This window comes from Melanotaenia boesemani, chromosome 13 (assembly GCF_017639745.1).
Source record: "Melanotaenia boesemani isolate fMelBoe1 chromosome 13, fMelBoe1.pri, whole genome shotgun sequence".
NCBI lineage: Eukaryota > Metazoa > Chordata > Actinopteri > Atheriniformes > Melanotaeniidae > Melanotaenia > Melanotaenia boesemani.
Genome location: NC_055694.1, coordinates 19,873,127 through 19,900,841, shown reverse-complemented (window position 1 = coordinate 19,900,841; position 27,715 = coordinate 19,873,127). Strand labels below are relative to the sequence as shown.

Here is a 27,715-nt window from a genome sequence, read left to right as displayed (position 1 = left end):
CTAGTTTATTAAGGAGGTCAGCCCATATCAAGAAGAAGTTCAGCCAATAACTCAAAACCGCATGTGTGGTGGTGGTGGTGTGTGTGTGCGTGTGTGTGGGGGGGGGGCTTACGTTCTCACTAATCACAAAATTAAAATCATGGTTATCAACAGCTGAACAAGTGTTGGAAATGGAAAGATTAACTTTCATCATAACAGATTGGATTGAAAAGTGGGACAAGTTTAATCCTCAGGGTAGATTAAACAGGATAATATTTTATTTTAGCTCAGTTCTGGGTATACCTTAAACAGGTGCACAACTGACCTGACCAATCTCCACTCTAAATCAGCCTATATACATATATATATATATATATATATATATATAATGTATATATATATATATGTATATGCATATACACACACTACTATATATATATATATATATATATATATATATATATATATATATATATATATATATGTATATGTATATGCATATACACACACTACTACTACTTCCTAATACTACTAATACTAATACTATTACTTCCTGCTGCTGTGAAACACCGTAATATAAAGAAATAGGTTTTGTGAATTACAACAATAATATCCTCTGTTCTGTGTTCTGCCAACCAAAAGAAAAACATACAAATAGAGAATTTATAATCTAATTAGATGTAAAAATTTATATGAATTGAAGTTAGAAAACTTTGAATGGTTGTTGTGATTTATGCATTCAGTTAATGTCATTTTCAATCTGATCTTAATATGGAGGTTCACTTTGACAAAGCAGCATAATAAAAGTCAGACTTCACTCATCTTTATTTGCACTTTTTTAAAGTGGTAAGGTGGGATTTAGGGAACGTTCATAATTATTATTAATACAAAATACAGAGCAAATTTAAACTCCATCTTTTACTATTTAACTGCTTTATTTTTTGTCTTCTGTCACTGTTAGTATTAGTGTTTATATCACCTTATCCTTCACTGCTGGATGGTTAATTCCTCTGTGCAATATTCCGGGACACAGACCTCTAGTACCAGGTCACGTACCCTGGTGAAAGAGGTCTGGCGACGCCTATGGAGATAATTATCTAGAGATGTTTCCTTAAGTCAACATGCTAGCCAGCTATCTTTAGCTGGTCCAGCCTTTTATTGTCTGTACCTGCAACATGTTATCTGGACTGCTGAGTAGGCTGGGTAACAATAACAATAACAAAGATAGCTATTTCCAGAACATTACAGATCAGTATTATTATGATTGCTAAAATATACTATGTGACAATTTCAACTAGGTCATCATTTACTAAACTGGAGCCTTTTTGTGTAACAAACAAACGAGGTGCAATGATCTTGCTTGAATAATTAAAAATGCACCCCAAGCGTAGCAGATAAGAAGAAAAAACATAAAAAAGCTATGAATGGCTGGCTGTAGCCACACAAAGATGAGTTACCGACACGTGAATCTAAAGTTGATGAAAATCATTGCAGATTGATCTGAAAGCTGTTCAGATTTCATTAAATCTCGACTCATTTAATCAAGTTCATTTTACGTATGTCCTCAGGATTCCACTGCAGGGATTACACTGAGGCTAATGAGAACTGTCTATGAAGTGATCTATGAAATATGTACATTAAATGATCCTCCTCCATCTCTTCCTCTATTCTATTTCAACTCCCTAAACTGGCTCAGCTCGAGTTATTATGATTCATTGAAACAGTAAATAAAATCTCCCTCTGCAGCCACTGATCTAAATGACTACTTAAATATGTGCATTTGCATAATAGCAGCCATGCATCAGCTGACGTGCAATTCGTACCAGTGGATTATGAATCTGATCAGTGTCATTTCCTATTTGTATGATTTAAGCAAAATGGCTGAAACTGTCTTCCTTAATAATCCTACAGCCTTTGTGTGGCAGTTTTGGTATGGTGGGAACCAGTCATAAAATGATTCTAAAAATCATCATCAGCACTTCTCTGGGGATCTATAATGTATCATCATGTCATTGTGAAGTGGATTTAATGTTGCAATGACGAGATTAAACATTTTACAAGAACATATTATTAAGAGCTCTTTTGTCTTTACCTACATCATTTTTGCACCATCATTTTTTAGGGGGGTGAACAAAATTCTTTTCAGAAACAACACATTTCTATGGAGCTTTGTTTGATGATTACATATCAATATAGGCCCTCTCTCATATTGTCTCCCATAATCGTTTATCTCTTATATTGTTCTTCTATCTTGCAGTTTCTCCTCGTTCACAAAAACAGCAGGAGTCAGAAACCTATGTTACAAAAGGTCCAGCAATCTGTCAGAGCGTCCAGTGGCCAAGAGGCAGCTGAAATTGGACTTGGTGGAAACGGCGGAAGAGGTGGAAAATTGATAGAGAACGACAATAAGTGTCTAGAGGGGGGTCATTTTTAGATTGGTTTTCCCTCTTTTAAGAGAGTGGGAGAGAGAGTTCAATTTTTGCCCAATACTGGAGACAAAAATCAATTAATGGTCTTATTGTTTCTAAAGAATTCTCATTCAAGCAGCTTTTAGAGTGAAGTTACACGAGGCCCACTATATAGAGCAGATGATGGCAATATCAATGTTGCAGCTGTGAAAGGAAGCTTTAGTCCAGCGTGTATACCATAAAATGGCTGTACATTATATGTGCACTGTTAACACATCCATACATCCTAATATGATAAAATACTAATGGTTTATTTTAAATTATGTAAGTTTACTGCTTTTACTGCTTATTTGGGTTGCTTGAAACAATATCTAAAAGGAAAAAAACTACATTTACTGCAAATCAAGTCAAGTCAGAGTGCTGAATTCTTTCATGCATAAATTGTCATAAATAACTATCCTTTACAAATTTTTTCCTACTAACATGAATGGGCGTGTGGACAGTAGAGAATGTTGTCTGAATGCAGAGCACATTTTACCACAGTTGTGCAGGACAAAGGAACAACCCAATTCAGGAATGTGCTAAATAAGAAAGGGGATGTAAGTGCAGTTGGGGTCAAGAATGTGAGCAGTAAGTGCTTTCATGACAAGAGGCAACAGCTCACATCCTATTTGTTTTGGACTCTTCATGAGCCATGGCTCTTTTTGAATAATGGCCTTTAAACAGATTATCTAAAACAATACATTCAGAGATCCCACACTACGTCAAACCTAGCTTAACCCTTCACAGCAACCATTTGACAGGCTATGAATGAATAAGGTATCAATGTAAGAGTTTTATGATAATATGGTTCACATTTTTTAAGAGGCTTTTTTAATAATCCTTTGTACTAAATGATGCTCGTCGTTTTAAACCCACACAAGGATAAAATAAAGTCCCTGCAACCTTCAAAGGTAAGAAAAAGCTCACAGCTGTTCATTTCGACCTACTTTAAACTGACAAATTTCCCTTATCTACAAGTAAGATATAAAGCCTTTAATAATTTTATTAAAATAATAAAATCTAAGAACTGGCAATTCATCTACACTCGGGTTCAAACCAGCTTTTAACCCTATTTTTCCTGTTTCCACTCAGTTTCTGTGACAGACCAAAAAGCAATTGAGGGTGAACTTTACATCTAGATTCCTATAAAATCCACATAGGTAATCTAAAACCACAAACAGGCTAAAGCACCCACTTTGATTTTCTTCCAGTTTCCTCTAATGATTTTATCTGTAGAAACACATGAAATATAATGAATTTAATCTTAAAAGTTCTTAAAAGTTTAGACTTTTAGTTGTAAATTAATATAAAATATTATCCAATGTGACGAATGACTACATGCTTACTCTTAAAGATCAGTTAAAGCACGGTGGGTTAATGATTAATGTTTGATCTTTCCATTAATGTATAAAAACATTAGCTGTTATCTGACCCTTTGTTCCTGAACTGATATGTGTCCTCGTTCAGGGGCAAAAAGTCTTACTGGTCAAACTGTACTGAAACTGATGTTACATTAAAACACTTCTCTACACTGGCAGCTTTTCTGATTATTATCCACAAATCATGTCTCTGGGTAGTTTTTTATCTTTTCTTTCTTTTACATCTTTCACACGGTGGAGTATTTGTGGATTAGATGTGTCCTGTGTTACTTCAGGATTTCTGTGGAGTTTTTGCAAAATAGTATGGCCCACTGTCATCCTGGGGAAGACTGCTGCCATGAGGGGGTGTGCTTGGTCTGCAACAGTGTGGAGAAAAGCTGTATGTAATCAACATCCTAGTGAATGCAAAGACCCAAGATTTCTCAGCAGACCATTGCAATGTAAATGTAAAAAATGAATTTCCTTCAATGGTTGTAATGTTATGGCTGATCACAGTTTGATGCTATTTTGCTTTAGATATCTGACTGTATACGTTACTCTAATTTTCATTTACTGTAGCTATTTAAACCCTGGCTTAGTAGGCTAAATTAAGTTTAATTAAATTAAATTAATAAAAAAAAAACCATCAAAGACATAGCTCAATAATAAAGCAAAAATAGATTATTGTAGCAAATTACAAATCAGAGTAAGTGTGAGGGATTTGCTAATTTTGTTTTCTACAGATTTCTAATGAAAATTACTAGTTGCTGTTTACACTATATTTATGATTACATTTTTATTAGCAGTAACAGACACTGCTAATAGACAATAAAAAAGAAAGAACTGCATATGAATTGACTGCTTCACTTTAGTTTTAACTATTCTGATTAATTTACAGTTATTCTAATAGTCATTAAATGTGCAAAAGGAGAGAATCACACATTCACATCTGATTCTGCAGACATCATTCAGGCTAGAATGCCTTATATGTGCAGCCTTTCGTCTTGAATGAGAAACTGGAGTCATTAATCAAACTCTGAATGCCCGTGTGTCTCACCATGTCACACATACACTCATTTTTATGGAGCATTAATGGCAAATTCATCAGTGGTTCATGATGGACGTACCATCAATGCTCTGACTGATGAAGGCAGCCAGCAGTATCTGCACTGTCTGGCAGTGCTTTGCTCTGGATTAGCTAGTCAATTCTCACGAGCAGAACAATCTCCCCGCATCGCCTGAGGAGATGACAGGGTCATGGCTGATGAAAAGTGGGGGGAAAAAAGAGAATAAAATACTGCCTTGGGGCATGCCGTCATGGAAATCAGACTAATATTCTGCATTAACTTAGGCAGTGATGAAGACAGACTGATACTGTGAACAACATATAAAAGGATGGATTGCAATTTATTGATGAAAACACCAGCATGAAGGATAGGCCTCAGGTCTCTGTGAGCTTTAGCCTCATATAAGCTCATGATTGCTCTTAAATTAAAAGTATATAAAGATTAAAGTATACAGACTTAAAGCTTACAGCAGTGAAGGTGCAGGTTCTTTCAGCTGAAGAAAGGTCAGACTTTACTATAACATGATCCAAAGGTTCTTGTTTGTTTAAAATCTAACAGTTATATAAGACACTAGCCAAGCAACAAATCTGGGAAAATCTTTTCTAACACTGGAATGTTATTAAAACTTTTACAACACAGTTGTAAAAGATCATGATTCAAAATCCATAATTTAATGTTTGGTCGCAGGAAGCCTAAACAAACTACAACCTCAATCCAACAGAATACCTCTTTATTACAATTAATTCACATCAAAGATATTTAAAGGACAATGTCACCCCCTGCATGACTCCCTCCCCAGTCAGTCAGTGTCGATCAAGTGGTCTGTGCTTTAACATCACAGAATCTGACATCCACATGCTGGCAAGCCTATTTCATGCTTCAGATCCTTGGAGTAATGGGGGCTGAACTTGCAAGAGAGTGGGGCTTAGACCTGAGCTCAACAGTGAGTGATTGGAGAGAAAGATGGACAGTAATCTCAGCCACATTCCATCACGATCTGTGTTTGTTTGTGAAAAAATCCTCTCTGTGGAAGGTATCAGCTATTCTAGAGAGAAGTTGCATCAGTGTTTAAATGAAGACACAGGAAAATGCAAATAGATGCAGAGAGAACACTACATTAAATGAAAGAAGAATTACTTTTATTTTTAACTTAAGAATGGTCTAATTTACTTTGGTGAATTGAGCGTGGGAGATTTAAATCTATCTTCATTCTGGTGCCCTTTTCCAGAGTTGCATAAGAAGCCCTCTGATATTCATGGTCTGTACTTGCACTAGGTTGACATTAATCCATCAGAACAATGTGTTTGTTTTAAAAGGCTGTCTGCCACCTCTGAAGTAAAAGCTGCAAACAGTGAGATTACTGTCCTTCTGAGACTGCAGATGGACTGATATACAGGGCAGCTTTGTGAATTTCTTCAGCATGGAGATTAACAGCACAGTTTCCATGAAACTGGAGAAGATGTGACTAAGGTCACGAAGGATAGAACACTGGATGGAAGATGAGATAGCAGGTAGATACAAGCCTGATTGAAAATGTTGGGATACTGTAGGAAATTCAGATCATTTAATTATTTATTTATTCTTTTTATACAGGCAGAAACATATGTTAAAACTAAGATATATTAACGTTTCTGCAATAAAAAAAGAGGGGAAAAACCTGACAATTATAATTGTAATGTAATCTGTCACACATACCTGACATGTTTCGATGGAAACCCTTCCGGTATGAGGTATGTGTGACAGGTAACATGTCTGATAGAAAAGAAACAAAAAATAATTTAGGAGTTAGACACTATAAAAGTGTTTTGATTGTTGATGTCACCTCTACATTTAACCACACTGTCAGGATTTGCAAACTGGAGTTACCATATTTTACTAAATTGAAAACTTGTTTTCTTCCTAATATAATTCTAAGATTTTAGGATTCAAGTTTTGCTCAGAGAATCCTTTGTCATATTTTTTATTTATAAGGCTCCAAATGTTTCCGCAGTTTAGCTCCAAGATTCTTTTAACCAAAGATATGTATGAGTAGAACTGTGTTTCCTAAAATAATGGAGTTCTTTTCTTGACAAAGATGCTGTCTGGATGGCAGAATGTGTCGGTCCAGTGCCTGAATGTACTGCATCACTCTGCAATTGCCTTCACAGATGTGCATGGCAGAATGATGCAGAAATTATGAGTTCTGAAAACAAAAATTTACATTTTTGATTTATTGAGCCAGTTTTTCATTTAATCTCAAACCATGTTAAATTTACTTGTCCAAAGAAGGCAGCAAAGTTTATGGATCTTGTTTTAATTATTTTCTAATATGCATGGTGGACCTCAGCTTTGCATTTGTGAAATCAATGTCAAATTGAGCTCATTGATAATGATTTCCATTACTGTTTCTGAGCCTATTAACTAATTTGAGCCACAGAACCTAATTTTAAAATAACGCTGCCTAAATGCCCAAAAATTATGGATATTCTATACCATTTTTTTAAATCTGTTCTTGGTCTTGCCTAATGTTTTTTGGTAAAGTTAATAAAGATAGAAAGTTTGTTTTCTCTTGTACATATACAAATTCAAATTATGCATAAGATTAAAATTAGTGCCAGATCATTGCTTTTATTATAATTTATATTTCAGACATGATTCAAATAATTTTGGAAACTGAGTTGTAAAATGAGTAATGAGTGGAGCCATTATAATACTGAGGGAGCCTAAGACTGCAACTTAGTAAAAATCGTTTCACCCTCCCTGATAATGAAAATACACCAGCTATCCTCCTCCAGTATACCCCTATTAGTTTAATGCTATTTATCATCATCCAGTATTTCGTATTAGCAGGCATTCAGGTGGGAAATAAATGATGTGAGAGAATTCAAGAGGAGGGGACTATAATAGAAGAAATTTGCCCTATTTCTTATTTTCTGGGATAACTAATTATGTTTATATCGCTGTCTGAGTTTGTGTGTTAATGACTTGGTGGTTTGCCAAGGTGATTTTAGTAGATGGAAAATACCATTCGTGGTTAGATTCTAGATCATTTCTATTCAATGTAAAAAGAATGCCAATTACTTACAATGAGCGAGAATAATTCCTGCATTGGTCATGTTTCTTGAATTGCGCTGGTTTTATTTGAGTGAGCAGAGACTTTTCAATAATTTATTCATGATGTGTTAAAACTTTAAATGAAAACAAACACAATCAACATTTAACTTGTTCTATAACTTTTTTTGTTTTTGAATTTTCTTTAGGGATCTATTTAATTGTATGTGTATTCTTGTGAATGAGGAAGTTACAAACCTGTACAGAAGTCTGGAGTTACCCTTTTTTATTTATATTTTCCAATAAAACCTGATATATGAGCCACCATTTTTTTAAATTTGCAAACATAAATGAAAATACAGTATATAAGGCAGAAATAAATTTTGTACAGCTTAAGTGGAAAGTCAATGTGTGGTTTGACCATCATTATCTTGTTAACAGTCTGAACCCAAGTGTTCTTGTAATTCTTGCAAGCAGTCTTCAGGAATAGTTCTCCAGGCTTTTTGAAGGACCTTTCAGAGCTCTTCTTTGGATGTTGGCTCCCTTTTGTTCTGTTCTGTGATCTCCCACAGCTTTAATATGTGATCTTGGCTCTGGGGAAGCTTCATCACTGCATAAGACTCTTTGCCACTGATTTTCAATCAAGTTCTTGTTTCATTTGGCACACCTCAACATTTTTTTCTGTTGAGATGGATCAGGTCAAGGGACAGATGCATTTCTCATATCCAATGTCACATCTTTGCTTGATATATTTATTTCTTAAGGACATCACTTTCAGATACTGTTTATTTGTTGTAGATATTTCAAAATGGTGTGCACTGCTGCTTCTTTTGTTCCTTAGGCACACAGTGCATGCCATAGTGAAATATACAAAGTTTGGAGCTACTTGGCAGAAGCAATTAAAGCAATGGGAACGAATCATGTCTCTGTGACACACTGCTGGTAACAAAGTCACTACTTTGTTACAATACAGTTTGAAATTTACACAATGTTGAGCCCATTTACATTATAATTGGGACTAATCAGATAATTGCAATAATCTGATCTTACTACATGCCCTTCTGAAATGCGATATTCTAAAAATCCTTGTTTACATTTCCCCATCCATTATCGGGATTTATATTGGACTCTCTCTCTCTCTCTCTCTCTCTCTCCATATATATATATATATATATATATATATATATATATATATATATATATATATATATTTATGTGTGTGTGTGTGTGTGTTGTCAAATGACTTCCTGTTACTTTTTAAAACATTCAGTCTTTGTTGAACATGGCTGCGCCTGCAGTCTTAGCATTAGCTGCTAATGTGGGAGCTAATAAATCTGCAAAAAAGTCTGCATGTGAAGCCTTATTTCATTTATATACTCCATTTATAAGATATACAGGAGTACATACAATGACATACAGTGGGTTGAGGAGGAATCTAGGGGTGTTAATCCAATTTCTCATTGTCAGATGTTAGAAGTTATTAGATAAAAGATATTTGATTTAGCTGTTTACATGGCCACTTGAATTATCTGATAACTCTAAAAATCAGGTAATGATGAGATTTTTGGTGTGCAAGTAAAATGGGCTCACTATTGACACAACACTGGTTGATCTCTCAAGTCAGGTGGCTTCTGTCATGCTTAACTGACTCATTAGTCGGTGTTCACAAACAAATATTAAGAAAAAAAACAAAACACATTCCTTAAAATGGTAAAGTACAAGGATTTGACTGAAAATAGGAAAAAAATGTAATTATTGTTTAAAGGAAAACTTAAGAGAATCATCCATAGGCCCTTAAGAACTACTTTCCCAGACCACTTTGAAAGATTAAAAGAAAATTTGACGCCTTAGAAGCAAAATATAAAGAAATGAGCAGTGACCCAATGCTTTTATACAGAATTGTGGGTAACAACCCAACCCTCTCTTATGCAATAGGAGTCAAAAAAATTATTTTTAAGAGTTCTGTGAAGATCTAAAATCATTCAAATGAAATTTATTAATCCTGTTAGATGGATGAACAGAGTAGTTTAGACAAGTAGCTAATTGGTGTCTGCATGTGTGCCAATGTCTATAACAGCAGGTGTATGCATGAGTGTGTACTGAGAGCAAATAGTTTAGAAATGACCTTTGGTGCCAGAGGTTAATGGTGTTATTATTAACTATCAGGGCCAACTGAGAAGACAGACATTGTGTAAACATGGATTTTTCATCACACACCCACACCAACAAACACACACATGCAAAGTCAGCATACCTGCCAACTAAGATAACACCTTGCAATTTTCAAACCAACTACACATACATCAGTAAACATACTCCTAAAAATAAAAACAGTCAATTTGACAAACCATGCCAAGATGACAGTGATGATTTGGCAGACAAACTAGAAGACTGAGACATCAAACAACCCTGGCTCTCTTAAAATATTCAATACGATTCAGGGGCTGGAATGTGTAGCTAAGTTACATTAGTCCATTTTTTAAAGCAAGCAGAGCTTTTGCTGACATTTTCAATAAATAAAACTGCAAGATTGAAAAGACATGTCACTGCAGGTGTGAGTAACTTTTCAGTGCAAAGAGCAAGTTCTGTCATCAATGTAAACTGGATGAGCTGTGGAGGAATAGACGGTGTCTGACAACAGCAACCAACAGAGGGATTCATTTGATTTGAACAGTAAAATAGTAAGCAATCAAATTCAGCTTTGCTTTTGCTTTGGGGTAAAAGTGTTTAGGCACCATGGACATCAAGGCTGTGATCAGTCCAACCTCAATGAAATACAAAATAACTTTAAGCACAAGGAAAGTGGCACAGCTCATATCAATTATAGTATCACTACCATTACCCTTGACTTGATTCTGACAGATAATTGATTTTCAGGAACTTGCTTGAAATTGTCACTTGTGTGTGTCACAATAGAGAGAAACTAGTCAGCACCTGCATGAATGTTTCACTGCATTCACCTGAGGCAGAGTCAGTGAAAGATGGCAATTACACAAGCAGGACCACAATCAGCTGCTCTCACAATTATGCTGTCAAACTGAGCTGACTGGAAACACAAGCCGGCACACAGGCATGCATCTGCTGGCTATGTGCATGAAATCAGGTCAAACTCTTTATTTGATGAAACTGTTTTTTTCAGCCTTTCTTTTATTTTCTGATTCTTCTTCTTCCTCTTTTTCCTATTATTATTATTATTATTATTATTATTATTATTATTATTAGTAGTAGTAGTAGTAGTAGTATTGGTATTAGTATCATCATCAGTAGTAGCAGTAGTAGCAGTAGTAGAAGCAGTTATATTTAGGCTTAAAAATTATGTCTAAGACTAGTAAACAATAATGATTTGTCCTACGAGGCAGCCTGTCCCTTTCTTGTTACAAAATGTCGCAGTAAAAGAAGGTTCAAAGAGGAGGTTTGGATTGAGGCCCTGTACAGAGGAATTATTTTAATAATTGTGGATTCTGCAAATGTAATTTTGGGTACATGAACTAATCTTTCCGAAAAATGCTTTCCAGTGCAAGTATTTCTTACTCCTGCTATGTTTATAGGTAACTCGGCAAAACAATGGTTTTTGGCCTATTTTAGATAGTTTACCACTAAATCCTTGGTTTAAGATCAGAATATGTGTAGATTTTTTTTTGTTTTTGTTTTTCTTAGCAACAGCAGAGAGATAGCCCAGCAGAGCTAGTGTAAACTTTGCTAATGAGACTTTTACATATGTTCACGTAATGTAAAGCTACTTGTTGACTATAGTTAGGAATACAGATGCAAGAACAAAATGTACACTACTTCATAAAACAACACTAATGACACACAACCTGATGCAAATACATCTGATTTGAATTAGTGGGACATTTTTTAGATTAAGGTGGTTTTTGGTAAAGAATAGCCAGAGGATTGTCATATATGGCCAGACTTTGCAGTTGTATTTAACTGAACTGCTTTGTTTGTATGTTGAATGGCAGAAAAATATTATGAGATCAACTGTCGGTCCTGACATAACAACTGCATGCACTACTTAGCTTTAGTTATGTCTGTGTATGGATTTGTTTTCTTTCTTTATTAGTTTGCAGTGTTGTCAACTATGGACTTTGTGTGCTATTTCTTTGTATGTGCTTTTGTATGTGTATGTCTGAGACACAATATAGAAATTCATGGCTAAAGATGTCGACATGGCATGTATCACTGGCAAGCATAACCAGACAAATGCACTTATTTGAAGGCATAAAACACTCCCACACACCTACAATCTTGTCCTGATCCTCTTTAAGTGTCAGGTCAGACAGGCAGTAACGAGCTTTCCATTGGTAACCCAAAAAGTGTCTATTTTACAGCTAGGTCCACCAAGGGCGTTAATCTAGAGGCTTAAGTCCACTCTGACACTGAGTCAGACCCCAGCAGCAGAGCGGTGTAATCTGAAATGTCGATGGCTGACGGGCAGACCTTGCAGAGATAAACAACTGTGGTCTGATGTGAATTAAACACTTTGAGGATTCAAACTAAAAGGTTTCTTTCTCTTCTCTCTGAATCTGTCATAATCAACATTTGGGATAATACGCTGCTATAGTTACAAGCAATAATGGCTTCCTACTCCAGTTTGCACAGACAAGCCAGCGGTAACAGTGGTGGTTGTTAGAGAAATAGGAGACACAAAAGAGCATAACTAAGTACAACAGCAAATAAATAACCACACCTGCACAGAGAGCTATTCACTACCTCCAGGTGATTGGCTTTGCTTTAAATGCACCAATTGTCTGGCAACCACACCTCAGGATTAAGCTTGAAAGTTTTTAATCTCAGTTAAATCAGTTTAATGCCTCATTTATGTATTGGCATCACATGGACATTTAAAAAAAAATTTGACAGAAACTGAGGGTTGATCAATCTCACTGCATTTAGTTCATCTTTAGTTCAAGGTTAAGGAACAGTCCAGCTACCAGTATATTAATTAAATGCAGGTATTTGGAAGCAAAACAGCAGAAAAAGACACCTTCAGTTTTGCTGACATCCTTTCTCGGCAGATGTTATCTAACACTTTTCAGTCAAGATCTCATATGAAAACAAACAAGGTGAAGCTGCAAAATTCCCATGTGAATAAAAGTTTTGCATTCAGGCTAAAAACTGCAACCAACTATGTTAGAAAACAGTGTTTCTGATGTAAACACACCACACCACCTACTTTACATGACTATAAAAATGCTGTTTGGAGACTAACTTTACAGAAATCCACAATAGAGTAACCTAGTCATGAAAAGGTGGCAGCACTCCCTCAAATCCTGAAGTATTCAAAAGCAGCCCATAATTAACTAAAACAGTCAGCTGGAAAATTATGGTAATTATTTGTGGACTGGCTATCCCTGCGTTCACATAATAACAGCTAGTTTAAGGTCAGTGCAGGTTAAAGTCTCTCAACGGCTCAACGCTACAACATGTGCTCACTATCAGACCTGACACTGTTAACATGATGCCCTACAGGTTAACAGACTGAACAACTTCCCACATTCTGTTTTCTTTGGACCAGTAAGATGCTAATCCAGGCTAGAATTTAAAATCTTTAAAAAGTGCAGGACTGATGCTCACTTCACACTCCAGTCCATTAATGTGCTGCTGCTGCACTTGTTTCCACTCACCAGGCTTTCCTCGCTCACCGCCTGACCTCATCCCCTCTTGGGAGGGGAGTTTTCCAGAGGATTCCAGGATCTGTCAAGTGTGTCCTAAACACTTTCAGGACGGACAGAGGCAAAAAAAAAATCTTGTTTCACCAGTAACCTTCACTCAAACTCCACCATTTTCTAGTTTTTTCCTCCAAAGTCAGGCTCAGTTGACACCAGGAAATACATCCAGAAGCTCCCGTTGTGGCGTTCTCTCTTTGAATGTACCTGTTCAAGGCAACTCCCATGGGCTCAGTGATACAGTACACCCAGCCCCTCCCCCTTCAGCTCAGATAGTTTAGTTAAGGAAGAGGAGGAGGAGCTCAACGGGCAGGTCACCAGGATTTTCCCACATTACTCAAACATATACACACAGACATGCACACACACATGCACCAATGAAGGAAGGCGCTAAGCCAAGGTGTGGGCTAACAGGCAGGTGGGTGTTGATTTGTGTGTAGTGTAATCAGCAGGCTAAACAGCAACAGGCCTGCCCGCAAGTGATTTGCCTCTGAAGCCTGAGTAAGCTAATGCCTTAAAAAGAACACATACTGCATTTTATATGTTTTTTTTTTTTTTTTTTTTTTTTTTTTGGATAACTTTTACTAGTAATTTGGATAAAATAAAGCAAGAGCCAAAGCTGCACAATATTACTGGCATTTAGTAACAAAATCAAAGGATTCACACAGGATATTGGAATCATTCAGCAGCTTAAGACACAAACTCCCTGACAATTTGAATATATTGGAAATACTTTCATTTCTTTGTTCCCTCCAAAAGAAGAAAGAAAAAAGGAAAAAAAAAACATACTTTAAAGCTTTTTTATATTTTAATAATTTGTATATCTTAAATTTTTTTGCTTGGCCTGAAAAACAAGTAGCCAGTTGTTCATTAAAAACAGATTCAACTTCACATTATTTGTGCTTTTTTTTCTTTAGTTTTTTTGTGTAGTTTTGCTTTGTTTTAATTTCAGCCATCTGCACTCAGATGTGAAGCCTGAGGCAGGTGGTGAGCAGCTTTTAAAGAAAGCTGATAAGCATGAGCATTAATTAAGATTTATATATCTGTATGCAAGGACAAAGATAAAACCTTTTCAGTGATGACTAACATCATAAAATGTAATCTTTCCAATTAAAGTGTACATAGAAAACTGTTCAAAAAAACAAGACAGAAGAAAATTATGTGGAATAAAAGAGTCACTGAAGACTGATAAATTGTATCTTCAGGTTATTTTCCTTTCCTCTGGTATTTTTTTGTAAGAAAAAGCAAGGAAGCTCCATGGATCAAGCTGAATATTAAGTTTAAATACTTTTACACAAAATCAAACATCGTGTACCTCTGTATGTCTACATGTAGTATCTTTAACATCAGATCCTTATTGGTTTGCTCTTAGATTGTGTTAATCCAATTTTTTTAACTATATTAAATTAAAAGTCTATTTGAAATGTCACGTTATTCTTCTTTCACATTAAGCTATGGTAACAGTGCTGCAAACCAATGTAGAATGGAAAGAGAGAGCATTTTAACTCTAAATAAGTTTTAAACTCATCTATTGTACTAGGTACTTTTTTTTTTAATCATACAAGTAGATAGCTAAAGCTGGCATCAAAAAGACTAGTGTACATTTAAGCATGATGAAGCAAGATTACCAGTCATTTCAGATGATGTAAAAAAAAAAAGTCTTGATTGGCTTCTCTGTAGTGACATTTGATTACAATCCTTCTCTGCAAAACAATAAAGATGCTAACAAAAAGAATTTTATTGTATTCATATTGTGTCCATGCGTAATGTTCCAGTTGAAGACTGTGAATACTTCTTTTTAAAAGGGCTGTCTGCAGCAAACGCAGGCCTGTAGCTCCACTACCTCCTTCTCTCTGCTTAGATGACTTGCAGAATAAGCATTGACGATGCTGAAACAATATACCAGTATGGTTTTATGAAGACAGATAAGCAGTGAGTATACTGTCATTTTCCTTCATGATAATGAACAAAAGCGCACTTAGCAGATAGCTGGAAGTGAGCTGGTGAGTTACATTGTGCTACATAATCTGTACCTAGTCACTGATTTATTTTGGATCTTATTGTCTCAATAGTCACAATGCCATTTCATTAATCAGTAACAAATATCATTCGATGCCATTAAGAGGAAGAAATGCAATTAAAGTGGTTGTACATAATGGACAAAATGTGGCTGCAAGGATCAAATCCAAAGATAACACATCCCAGCTATTCTCCACACTGGAGAAAAGAAGAAGCTAAATCTAACTAAATATATAACAATACCATTGATCATATGAAGTTGTGCATTTTGCCCTTTTTTCGTTTTTTTTTTTTTTGTTTTTTTTTATTGTGTACCAAAAGTGAACAGGGTAGTTCCTGAAGTAGGGAATAACCCAGCAACATTATGACATTGTTTCCTTTACCATTTCAAATAAACCTTGCCAGCAATAGACATAATTTTAATTACTCTATTATTGCTGCAGACCTGTTGGGATACACTAATAGGGTAAGGTAACTTGGGAAGGTCCAACCATAGCTCAGACACTTATGAAGACAAAGTACTAATTAGTATGTCTTTTGCTTTCCTAATGAAAAGAATGCACTTGATAGCAGTGGCTGTTTACACTACATTAAGAAACCATCAAATCTCACTGCAGGGACTATGGGGGACAACAGAAAATTAGCTGGCCGTGACACATATGTATCTGACTGCATAATGATGAACAAATATTTACTTGTAAACAGCAGTTTACCTCTTTCTCTCTGCATAATTTCATGTTTTGGATGTCAGGAGGAAATGAGCTGAGAGTATTATCCTTTAAATGAAAATCAATTGATGCAGCCAATCTCTCTGCAGCCATTTATGCCTCAGAGGAAGGCAAGCGCCGCCTCACACAGCCAAGAATATGTCACTCCGTCATTGTTTCCGGAGAGAAACAGTGGTGTTAAACTACCCACAAGAGAAAGATTAGCAAGGCATTGGCTTGTGTGTGTGTGTGTGTGTGTATGCAATGTATGTGTGCATGGACATGGATGGTCAAACTTTATATCACTGCAGCTCTTGAACAAAGTTGTGTCCATCTTTTCACGGCCTGTCTTCAATACAGGCCCGATGGCCATTACATTACACATAATGCCTGTGTTAATGGACACCCTGTCCTCATAAATTGCCACTTTCCCTCGTTCCTGCCTCTGTGATCATTCTCAACAGGGCAGCTTGCGCTGCAAAAACCTTGAAACACCTCTGCAAGAAATTTCAACCCACAAGTCACAAAGTGTGAACTAATGGAGAGAAAATAGCAATGAACTGTTAAAAAAAACAGAGTGAAAAGAAAGAATCCTTATAACCTAAACCACACAAAGTACTGGAGGGAGATGTCACGGACACGTAGTCTTGACAGAAATGTGATCCACTGTAAAACATTTGAAAAGCCTTCATCATCACTGAATCACACTAAACAGAAAATTACTGCTGAATTATTCTTGGCTGCTCAAATTTTCAACCTTGCTGCAGCACCCAAAAGCCAGTGAGTGAGGTGAAAGGCAAATGCAGATTACTGCTCCAAATGCTTCAGATTGAGGTGTTCGTTTATTTCCCTTTGCTTTTTAAAGAGAAAATTTGGGGCATTTTGCTTTTATCCATACAGCACAGTGAACACAGACGGGCATTATGTGAAGGGAAGCAGAAAAATGACATTCAGGAAAGGTCCAGCTGGCTGGGAGCTTTACTGGTGACTCAGCTGCTATGAGCATTTTAGCTCATATGGTATGTGACCTTACAGCGCAGGTCACCCTGTGTTGGGCTGTTTAAACACAAGTGGAATCAAAATGGTGGTAGATAAACAAAGAGGTCACATTGGTGTGGGTGCACGTGAGACAATCAGTGGTAACAAAAAGAAGCTAATACATTTAATCATGTCTAATTAAGATTTTTGCTCTTTAATTTTATGTATATATAAACATACACACATAAATAGATTTTATACTGTATATAATCTCTGTTTCATGGCTATACTGATTTTCAGGGAAAAAAATTGTTAAAAAAAACAAGAAAAAAGAAAAAATGAGAGGGAAGAAAAAGAGCACAAGGTTAAGAATATTTTATGTGAGGTGAATAAAAGATCTAAGATCCTTCTACACCTCCAGACAAGACTTAGAGCAGATATGAAGTTTTTCTTTAGATCAGCTGGACATCAGCACTGTGAGATGCTGCACCTTTATAACAAGAAAGTGTGAGATGTCTTTGTATCACCTTTGCTAAATTTATAAACATAGACTAGCAAAATTTTCATGCTTTAGTTTGCTGCTCAGAGGAGCCCATGGCAGCAGTCTCTAATAACAGCTCTTGTCCTGCCTCAGTGACACTGCAATGCATCACTGAAGTTGAATGCTGACTGTTTGAAGTGGTGGTAGATTCTGTTTCACTTCAAATAACAGCAAAATTAATTTTTTGCCCCACAGGTTTTCTCAAATATTAGCTGGTTATTAACCACAGATTTGTTATGACTCTAACGACATTGTAATTTCCTCTCCTATAATCTTTTCTACATTTCCACCTTGATGCTCTTTTTACTCGGGGCAAAAAGCATAAGGTGGGTAAAGTTAAAATGTCAGTGTGAAGTTTTAGATTTCAGTAATACCTACAGGTATTGCATGAAATCTTATACTGTTCATGGACTTTCAGTCCAAAAAGAATCTGTCTTGTCTAAATTGCTAACATGTTTGCTACATTCATCACTACTTCTTTTACTAATGTCTTTTTACTCAACCAGCTTTAGTTATTCCTAGCATTTATGAACCACATTATTTGCAGCTGTTCTCACTTTGTCCAACCTTCAAAGTCAGTACTAATTGAAACAGAACTGCAGACACCAGGTGCTGCTAAGCTATCATCCAAATGTGCCAGCTCCACCATCACCTCTGCTGCCAGACTCCAGCTTAGTTTAGCTGCCAGCAGGCCATTAAAGGGCGAGCAGGATGTATTTATACCAGTGACTGGTTGTACCAGACCTGTTAGCCTTATGTCAAGCCTGAATCCAAGGTGGATTCTAGAAATAGAAAACACACCTCTACATCACCTTGGCACAGTGCTGCATGCAGGTGTGAATCTGATTTGGTTGAATCATAGGTGAATACATACAAAACTGATTATAAAAATTCATATTAGAAGTAAAAAGGAATACAAAGCATTTGCACCCTGAAGGTTCTAAAAATTAGATTCCCTAATTTTTAATCGACACTGTAAAACATCTATCTTATAATTTCATTAAGGCAAAGACAAACAGCATGTCTGCTCTCAATGTCCTCTGATAGTGAACTCAAGTGCTCTTTAATGCAAGTAGATTTCTAGTTTCTGTAACAGATGGGCTGCAACAAAAATGATCAGGATGTGGACCTTACTTTCAGATTAGAAGACACCGACTGCCATTTCAGTCGCTTCAGATTTGCCTACAAACAAACCAGCAGTCCAATGATGCATATTTAATAAAATCCTCTGGAAATAAGCAGAAATAACTATCCTGGCTATCAAGTGCATGCTTTTGTTTTTTGTTTTTTCTTAATCTGGTATGTGAGATGTAGACCAAATTATGCACTTTCACTCTTGAAATGGACACACACACACACTTATATATATATCTATATATATAGATATAGATATAGACATATCTATATATATAGATATAGACATATCTATATATATAGATATAGACATATATCTATATATATATATATATATATATATATATATATATAAATATATCACATTAAATAGTTATTATGATCTCCCAAACTCTTTGAATCTCTTTGAATTTTAGTTCAGTACCCCAGCTCTAGAGTATGTGAAAGCATTAGCTGATGTCCGGTACAGCACAGATTAAAATACGGACAATAATGTGATATGTGGCTAAGCTTAACATAATATTATGAAAGTGGACTTATCTATAAATGCTTCTGTTGAGCAACAGATTCTGAATAGAGTCTGTCAGTACTTGTGGAAGAGTGGCTCATTTATGCATGAGTCTTGAATTTTGGTCTTCCACAAGCACTGAGACACAAAGACACATGTGTAACTACCATATAATTAGTGCAACTGCATGGTGGTGTCCACCCAAAGAGTCATGAATAAGGAACTAGCTAAATGTGTCAGCTAACTGAATTTACCACTCGTTAGCTTGGTCCATTTCGAAAGCATTTCTTCTAGACATCTACCCTGCGGAGCATTTTGTTGTTGCTGGTTGTTTTTAAGTTTCATGCATTTTGGAAATAATCATGTGTTGTTCTGATGTTTGTGTTAAGGTTGACCAGTGTTGCTGAATCTGGGACTGACAGATTTAAAGTGCTTGAATCAGTGTGTGAAATGTTATCTGGCAGCTGGCAGGACAAAAGGAAAATAGAAGGCAGGCTTTACTGTGATGCATGGTGCTGAACAGGGCCGCTCTGACCTTCTTGTATTGGGCACCTAGTGCTGACTCACTGGGCTGCTGTACACTGACAACTTGAAAACAAATAATACTTTCTTTGAAGACTGTTTAAATAAACCCTTTCGGAACAGACAAGCCTAATTGAGAAATCTTGGCTCCTTTTGCCTTTATGACCTTTAGGTTTTACTTCCCAGCACAACATTATTAATGAAGCAGTTAGAAAGGACAAGGACAGCTATGCTCACTGTATAAAGTCTATCTCTTAATGCTGTGGCTCTGAGTGGTTAGACATGCTCTTCTTTAAAAACACCGCCACAATTATTGAGATTTTATGAGACTTCATCTTCATGTATAAAGGCTCCATTACATATAATCATACTATCACTTTGGTTATTAAACAAACTACTTTTAAAATTTCTACAAGTGACTATGACTTCAAGACCTTTACATGCCAGTACTGTTCCTCCATTTATTGCTCTCTGACATGAATAAATGATGTGAGTCAGCGGTAAGAATCCTGTGTAAGCCTCTCTGAGTAATTATTTCTATGTGCAAATTACAGTGGGGAAGTCTGGATATTTTTAAGGGAAGACACTTAACTGCCCCACTTCTAGTGGCTGTAACAGGGCTTCGATGAGGGCAGGTGTTTTGGAGAGTGTCAGCAAATGAGAATAATAGAAGTACTCAGGAAAGACCACTCTACACATTCACTTACACCCACACATTCACATTCTGCTGTTCTTTTGTTCATCTGTGTCTCCACTCTCCTCTTTTCTGCATGATTTTCTCTCGTTAATCACAAGTGAATGCAGGCAACGAAGTGTCCTTGTGCAATATTTCAACCTCTCCTCCTCCTCTTCATGATGCACTTCAGCTCGTTTCCCCTCTGTTTCTCCCTCTTTGTCACCCTTCACTTCCAGTCATTTCTTTTTTTTTTTTTTTTTATGGAAGCCCCGTTTGACTTCTTTGCTTTGACCTTCCTATTTAGTGACATCATAGCCACTTAATGTGCAGAAGCAGCACCTGTCTCCATAATGTTCCAGTGCTCGCTGCTTATGTTTGTTTCTGCTCTCCTTCCCTGTCTCTCTTTTACTGCAGAACTGAGATGAATTTGCTGATAACAGCCCCTGAGTCGCCTGTTCCCATTCTGATGAAACTTGTAGTGATATACCTGGCCTTGGCCACTGCAGGGGTTTTGTGTGTATATGTGTTTTTCCTGAGTCTGCACATTTGCAGCATCCAGGAAATGACTATAGACCTAATGCACCAGCTGTCTCATGCAGCGGGAGAATAAGATTGCATACACCTAGAAAGATATTAATTTAAAAATATGCATGAATCTGTCCTTATATTTAAGTCAAGCATCTTTTCTCTTCACCTGCAAACACCGAATTTATAAAGCTGCTTCATATGACATTTTTTATATTTGACTTTTAAATAATTGATAATCTGCTGCACTAGTGCAGTTACTATAAAGTTTTACATGTACCTGAAAAAAGTGCACTCCTTGAATGAAGTAGTTGCATTCACTCACTGCAGATCACTTGTACCTCTGGTGATTTTTTTGATCCCTTATTTTGGGAACATGTACTACTTATGAGCCCTCTCAGTACCAACACAGCATCATCAGATCCAAAAAGGAGACAAGTGAGAATTGGCAGCCAAACACACCCCTAAGCAGGACACTAATGAGAAGAGAGTCCCTACAGACAGCCTGGGTGACACTAAAGAACCAAGCAGCAGCTGGCAGCCTTACAGGATACATTGTATGAGAGACAATTTTGTACTGGTGCATTAGTTTGCATCTTCAATCATCTCTACAGGAGCACGTGCTTGTCATGAAAGTGCTGAAACATTGAAATAGACAACATAAAAACCATGGGAGTGCCGTCTCTGAAGAGGTGATGACGTTAGTGTGAGACTGGTTTGACCACCCTGTAAGATAACAGTCACGGGAGTAAATGCAGTCTTTAAAGTTTACAGGCTGCTCTTTTGGGTGGTTCACGGCAGTAAAATGCAATGAGCACACAAGAGGGGAATAGCACATTGACTATGGGGCATGACAGCTTTAAATGGCTCAATATCAGCTGTGAATTTAATGTGAACCACTTTAGTGAACTGTGAAAAAACTGCTATCATAACACTACTTTTACCAGCCATATCGCTACACACACTTACCTGACTGTAAAAACTATTTTTTTTTTTAGTTTCTTATACAATTATTTAAAACACAGTATGGTTTCATGGGCCATCGCAACAGTCATAATTAGAGGAAGGTGCAGTTTGAAGCTAATGTTGAAAAGGGTGTGAAATTGATGAGTGTAGCAGTGCTGGAATTGCTCTAACCCCCATATTCTTGGTGTTGCTTTGGCAAAATCACTTTAACACTATCTCGACTTCTTGTGGATTCACTCAGAGCAAAATGCAGGTGCAAATATATGCATACTGCATGTATACATTAGCATGTGTAAACAGTCTTGGGTGTCTGCATATCAATTTATCTAAATGGAATATTCACCAAATGCCAGACTACCCAGGTGAAGCAGTACAGTCATTTGTTCCACCAACCACATCTGGCTTAAAAGCACTAATGAAGTCCTACCTTTGTCCAGTGAGGCATCTGGAGAATTGAAGTCCATGAGACTACTGATTTCAGTCTTGTAGCAGAGATCAGTGGCTGGTGGCTTCTGCCTCTGGTGAGGGGAGGGATCTAGAAGAACAAAAACAAGATTTATCTTTATAGATGACAAAGGATGACTAGGAAAAACTGAAGCCAGCTGTTAATCAATTTAAATGCAAGCAGGGACTGACATTTTTCGGATGACTGTTGATTTATTAATCCGACTGCTTTATGGAGCAGCACTTTTTTTTTCAAGCTTTTAAACACTACACACTTTCACTGTGCCTAAATTAATTCATCCAAATACAGAACTTTCTTTCCTCACCCATGGCCCATTGGTTTTCTTCTTAACTGACACCAGGCTGAACCAAAAAGATACTTTAAACCCGTTCTTTTTCTGTACCACTGGATGCAGCTGCCTGTCAGTACCGAGGAGAAAGAAAAACTGCACAATTAAAAAAGAAAAAGACACTACCAAATGTCCAAAGATAATTGACGTTAGCAACAGCAGGACTTAGTGAGCTGCCAACCATGATGTTAGAAACTATGGTAAGCTGCACTGCTTTCACATCACTGAGGTTCTGTTTTAAGTAAAGAGACAAATTCAGCCCACTAAGTCTGATCCATATGAGCCTATTAGCAGTAAATACACTGGCTGTTTACAAAGTCATGAAGAAGTGATAACACGTCGATAAAACAGCAGTTTTATTACGTTAGTTTATCTCATTACATTAATGAAATCAGTTGATGAGGTCAGAGATTCCAGCAGGAAAATAGTTGGTTGTGTTCACTGGTTAAAAAATTTAGTTATTTTATCATTATTCATCAACATTAGCTTTTTACCTCTTACAGGAGAATCCAATCATTTTGTACCTGACGGCATTATGTTTATTATTGTATTATTATGTTTAATAAAAATGAAAAACCTCCATTTAGTCTTTAATTGAACATGGCTGAGATAACATCTCCAGAAGAGAAAAGCAGGCAGCAGACAGAGAGACATTGTTTCTACACTTTGTCCAGGAACAGCTTTCTTCTGATCCATTATTCTCATGTCTTTGCTTTCTGTTTTCAAACACACAGTAAGAAATGTTGCTTCATCACTGGAGTACAGATTTTTATTTCATTAATAAATTTAACAAGCCACACTTTCTTTGGCAATATTTAATGTCTCCACTCCCATTGATTACTGCTAACTCACTGCATGGCTTTAGTGGGTTAAAGGAATTGCATGGTTGATATCAGTGATGTGCATGACTAATCAACTAATTGATTAGTCGAAATGGCGCACAAAGTCGACGACTTCTTGTTTGATGGAGTTTTGTGACACTGCACAGAGACAGGGTGCTGTATCCAGTGCTGTTGAAAGAACAGTGTAGCAGAGAAAGTTAGCTTTGAGAAACTGCCTGTTTAGTGGTGAATGTTTTTGCTACAAGCTTTAGCAATAAACACCATATACTGAATCTCTTCTAGTTACAACAGAATCCAGTGTCCGCTTCACTACTGCTGGGTAAACTGAAGGGAGTTCACCTTGAAGCTACCTGCTGCTTCAGCCAGGAGGAATAACCTTGCATCCGCCTCAGTTTTCACCGATAGTGGAAGCAACAGACCAGAGCAGCATGGTTACTAAACAGTCACAGAAATGTTGCTTCAGAAGCAAAAAGACCAGACGGAAAGACAAAGATAAATAACTGATTGCTTTGTGGCTGAATGCTCCTGTGGGCGCAGTGTTGAGTTTGCCTGGCATAGCAGCTGCCCAACGGACACAGCCAGCCCAGGTTCAATCCTGATGTCTCCCTGACCTACTTTCTCATTTACCTGCTGAACAATAAAGGACACTAGAGCCCACAGGATGTTAAAAAAAATTAGCAATGTAAAAAAAAAAAAAAAAAAAAAAAATGATGTCACGACTAACTGATTTTGAAAGTCCTGACTAGTCACCTAAAATGCCCATCCCTAGTTTATATTAACATTAAAGGAAGCGCAAAGATTTGTGGTGTTCATGACTGCATATGGGCTGATCTGGGCCAAAACGCCAGGAATGACCTTTTTTTTTGTCCCAGTCCTGCTTGCAGAGCAACACGATCATCAAAGTCAAGAAAACTTTATTGTCAATTCTGCAGTATGTACAGGACAAGCAGAGAATTGAAATTACGGTTCTCTCAAACCTTAGAGCATGAAATACAAGAATATAAGCTAATAAACAAAACAAACAAAACAAGTACCATCACTAAGTAAAAAAACACGATGATAAATCGACAAGGCAAATTATAGTCAGTACAATATATGTTTATAGTTATGGTGCAAAAAAAAAGACTGAGTAAGCTTGTGGTCTGGTTAAAGTGATTAAAGTGCGCTTGAACCTGAGAGTGTAAAAGGTCAACTGTTGATGGGGGGTGTCAGAGTCCAGGGTTTGTGTGTGTGGAAGGGGGGGGCTAAGCAGAAAGAAAGTTCAGCATCCTGACAGCCTGGTGGACGAAGCTGTCCCTTGGTCTGCTGGTCCTGGCCCGCAGGCTCCACAGTCTCCTTCTTGATGGAAGAAGCTGTGTGACGGGTGGGTGGGGTCTCTCGTGGGCTTTACAAGTAAGGTGAGAGGTGTAGATGTTTTGCAGGGAGAGGAGAGGCACAGACGATCTTCTAAGCTGCTCTCACAATTTGTTGGAGGGTTTTCCTGCAGGATGTGGAGCAGGTGCGGAACCACACAGTGATGCCGCTGGTCAGGACGCTGTCAATGGTGCTTCTGTAGAAGGTGCACATGATGGGGACCGGGGCTCTAGCTTTCTTAAGTTTGCTAAAGAAGTAGAGGTGCTGGTTGACTTTCTTGGCCAGGGATGTGGTGTTGATGGTCCAGGAAAGGTCCTCTGTGACGTGCACACCCAGGAACTTAGTGCTGCTCACTCCCTCCACCGTAGCACCATTGATGGTCACAAGTGCATGCTGGGGGCGCATTCTCCTGAAGTCTACAACAATCTCCTCGCCTTCTCCACGTTCAGAGAGAGATTGTTGTGTTCACACCACAAGGCCAGGCAGTTCTTCTTGCATCATGTTCAATTACTTGTTTTTATTTTTAAATGCACATAAAGAATAACAATAACTCTTTAAATACTAACTTTAAAATTGCATGTACACCATTTACAAAATACACTATTTTTGACAATCGTTAAAAAAAAAAAAAAACTTAAAAAAAAAAACTGCAAAGATAGAAATGGCTAAAAAGAGAGAGAGAAAAAATATGGTGTAAAGCTACACAACCACATGACACCTTAAGCAATCATTATATACTGAAAACGTTTATTTCATGGACAAAGATATATATTGTGGAGAAACCAGTGTGATTAATGCGTCACACAATCAACTTCACAAAATCCACCTCAGTACACACATAATGAACATTTACTCCTTATTCCAAACTCCACAGTCTGCCATTCATCAACCCAGCTACTGTCTCTGGGGAGAACATAAATGCATGGCCAAAGTAAAAGCATACAAGCTTTAACACATGCAGGCGTGCAAACACAGCGGCTGCATTGAGAGACGGCTGCACACTCACATCAATATTAACATTTTTATGACCCAAGTGTGATTTGATTTCTGGCGAGGTTCAGTGGTTTCTAATATAGCTTTCAGTTTCCACCAGCAACACATAGTGAATGCATGCTGAATGTACAGCTTTGGGTCGGCTCACATAAAGGCATTTTAATGGTGCTGTCGTTTAAAAATGTGTATTTAACATCTGCCATCCTCCCAATCAAACACAGAGATGATGAAAAAATCTGTTCTACTTGAAGTATGAGAACTGCAATCATTAGAAGATGGGAAAAAATCTTCATTTCGATAAATGCTAAAAATCCTACATCACTTAAGATGGTGCTTTGATCACACACAACAAAATTTGCATTGCAGCAGATTGCTTCTAATCTAGTACACTTTTCAACCTCTGCTCCTCTCTGGTCTCCTCCTCCTCCTCTTCCTAATCATTCTGTCATCATTTCACTACCCATCTATTAAGACGCTGTTACTGGTTGAATTATTTGCAGTAATTGTGCACAGATGTGTCTGGAAGCTCAAGTTCTAGAGGTTGTTGCTGTCATTATGGCAACATTAGTCATCACCCTCTTTGGGATGGGCGTTGTAGGGCTTGCTGCTTGTCCTCGCTTAAGGTGATTGGTTTTAGCACAAGAGTTTATTTGTTGTTGTTTTTTTATCTGTATATAATTCTTCACTTCATTGCAAATATATCTTTTTTCTAACCCAGTGCAGCTTTTGGCAGCATGAGCAGAGCTGTCAGTTTTTTGAATTATATAAAAATTCACTGTGCATGTTTTTTTCTGCCAGGTTCAAGCTGCAGCTGCCCAGTTGCCTCATGAAAATGTTTTATCTTCCTTCCATCGTGCCTTTGACAGGCCCTCACAGCCGTTTGGAAACTCAAGAGAAGGTAAAAGAGTTTGGTGGAATAAATGCCAAAAAAAAGAGGAAACCCACAATGGCTGCTTGATGATGAAGTGGAGAAAAAGCTGATAACAAGGAAAAGCAGAAAAATGTGTTTGACAGAGAGTTCAAAAGGAATTTTAATGAATACAAAACTAGTTACAAATACCTTAAAGGGTTGGTGTGTATATATATATATAAATATATATATATATGTGTGTGTGTGTGTGTGTGTGTGTGTGTGTGTGTGTGTGTGTGTGTGTGTGTGCGTGTGTGTGTGCATGGGCCTTAAAAAATAAAAAAAATTATCAAATTAATTACAGGCTTTGTAATTAATTAATCTTGATCACAATTTAATCGCATAACAATATTTAACCCAAAAAGCAACATGTTTTTATTTTTTATTTAAATAAATTTTAGTGGGTGACTTAATCAAATAAAAGGCATAGACATTAATATTGTCAACTCAAGCTCTAGTAATGTCCGGAAATTTAATGCATTTATTGCATTTCAATTCCAAACAGTAGAAAAAGAAATAGAAAATTCTCAGAGTTTTTGACATCTATTATTAAATTAGAAAACGTTCTGATCCTAGGTCACATGCTAGATTTGGTTTTCTCTTGTGGACTAAACATTGATCAACTATTGCTTGAAGATTATTAAATCAGTGACCACTGCTGTATATAATTTAATATATCTTTTAAGGTCCT

At 36.9% G+C, this 27,715-nt stretch overlaps 1 protein-coding gene across 2 annotated transcripts in view; it reads right to left on the bottom strand.

The window, feature by feature from the left end:
- Positions 1 to 27,715, bottom strand: part of LOC121651586 (kazrin-like) — a 175,749-nt gene that overhangs the window by 29,886 nt on the left and 118,148 nt on the right. For both annotated transcript variants that reach the window (XM_042003900.1, XM_042003901.1), the window contains exon 5: positions 22,560 to 22,667. In XM_042003900.1, coding sequence (XP_041859834.1) covers positions 22,560 to 22,667 — 108 coding nt within the window. The remainder of the gene's footprint in view (positions 1 to 22,559; positions 22,668 to 27,715) is intronic.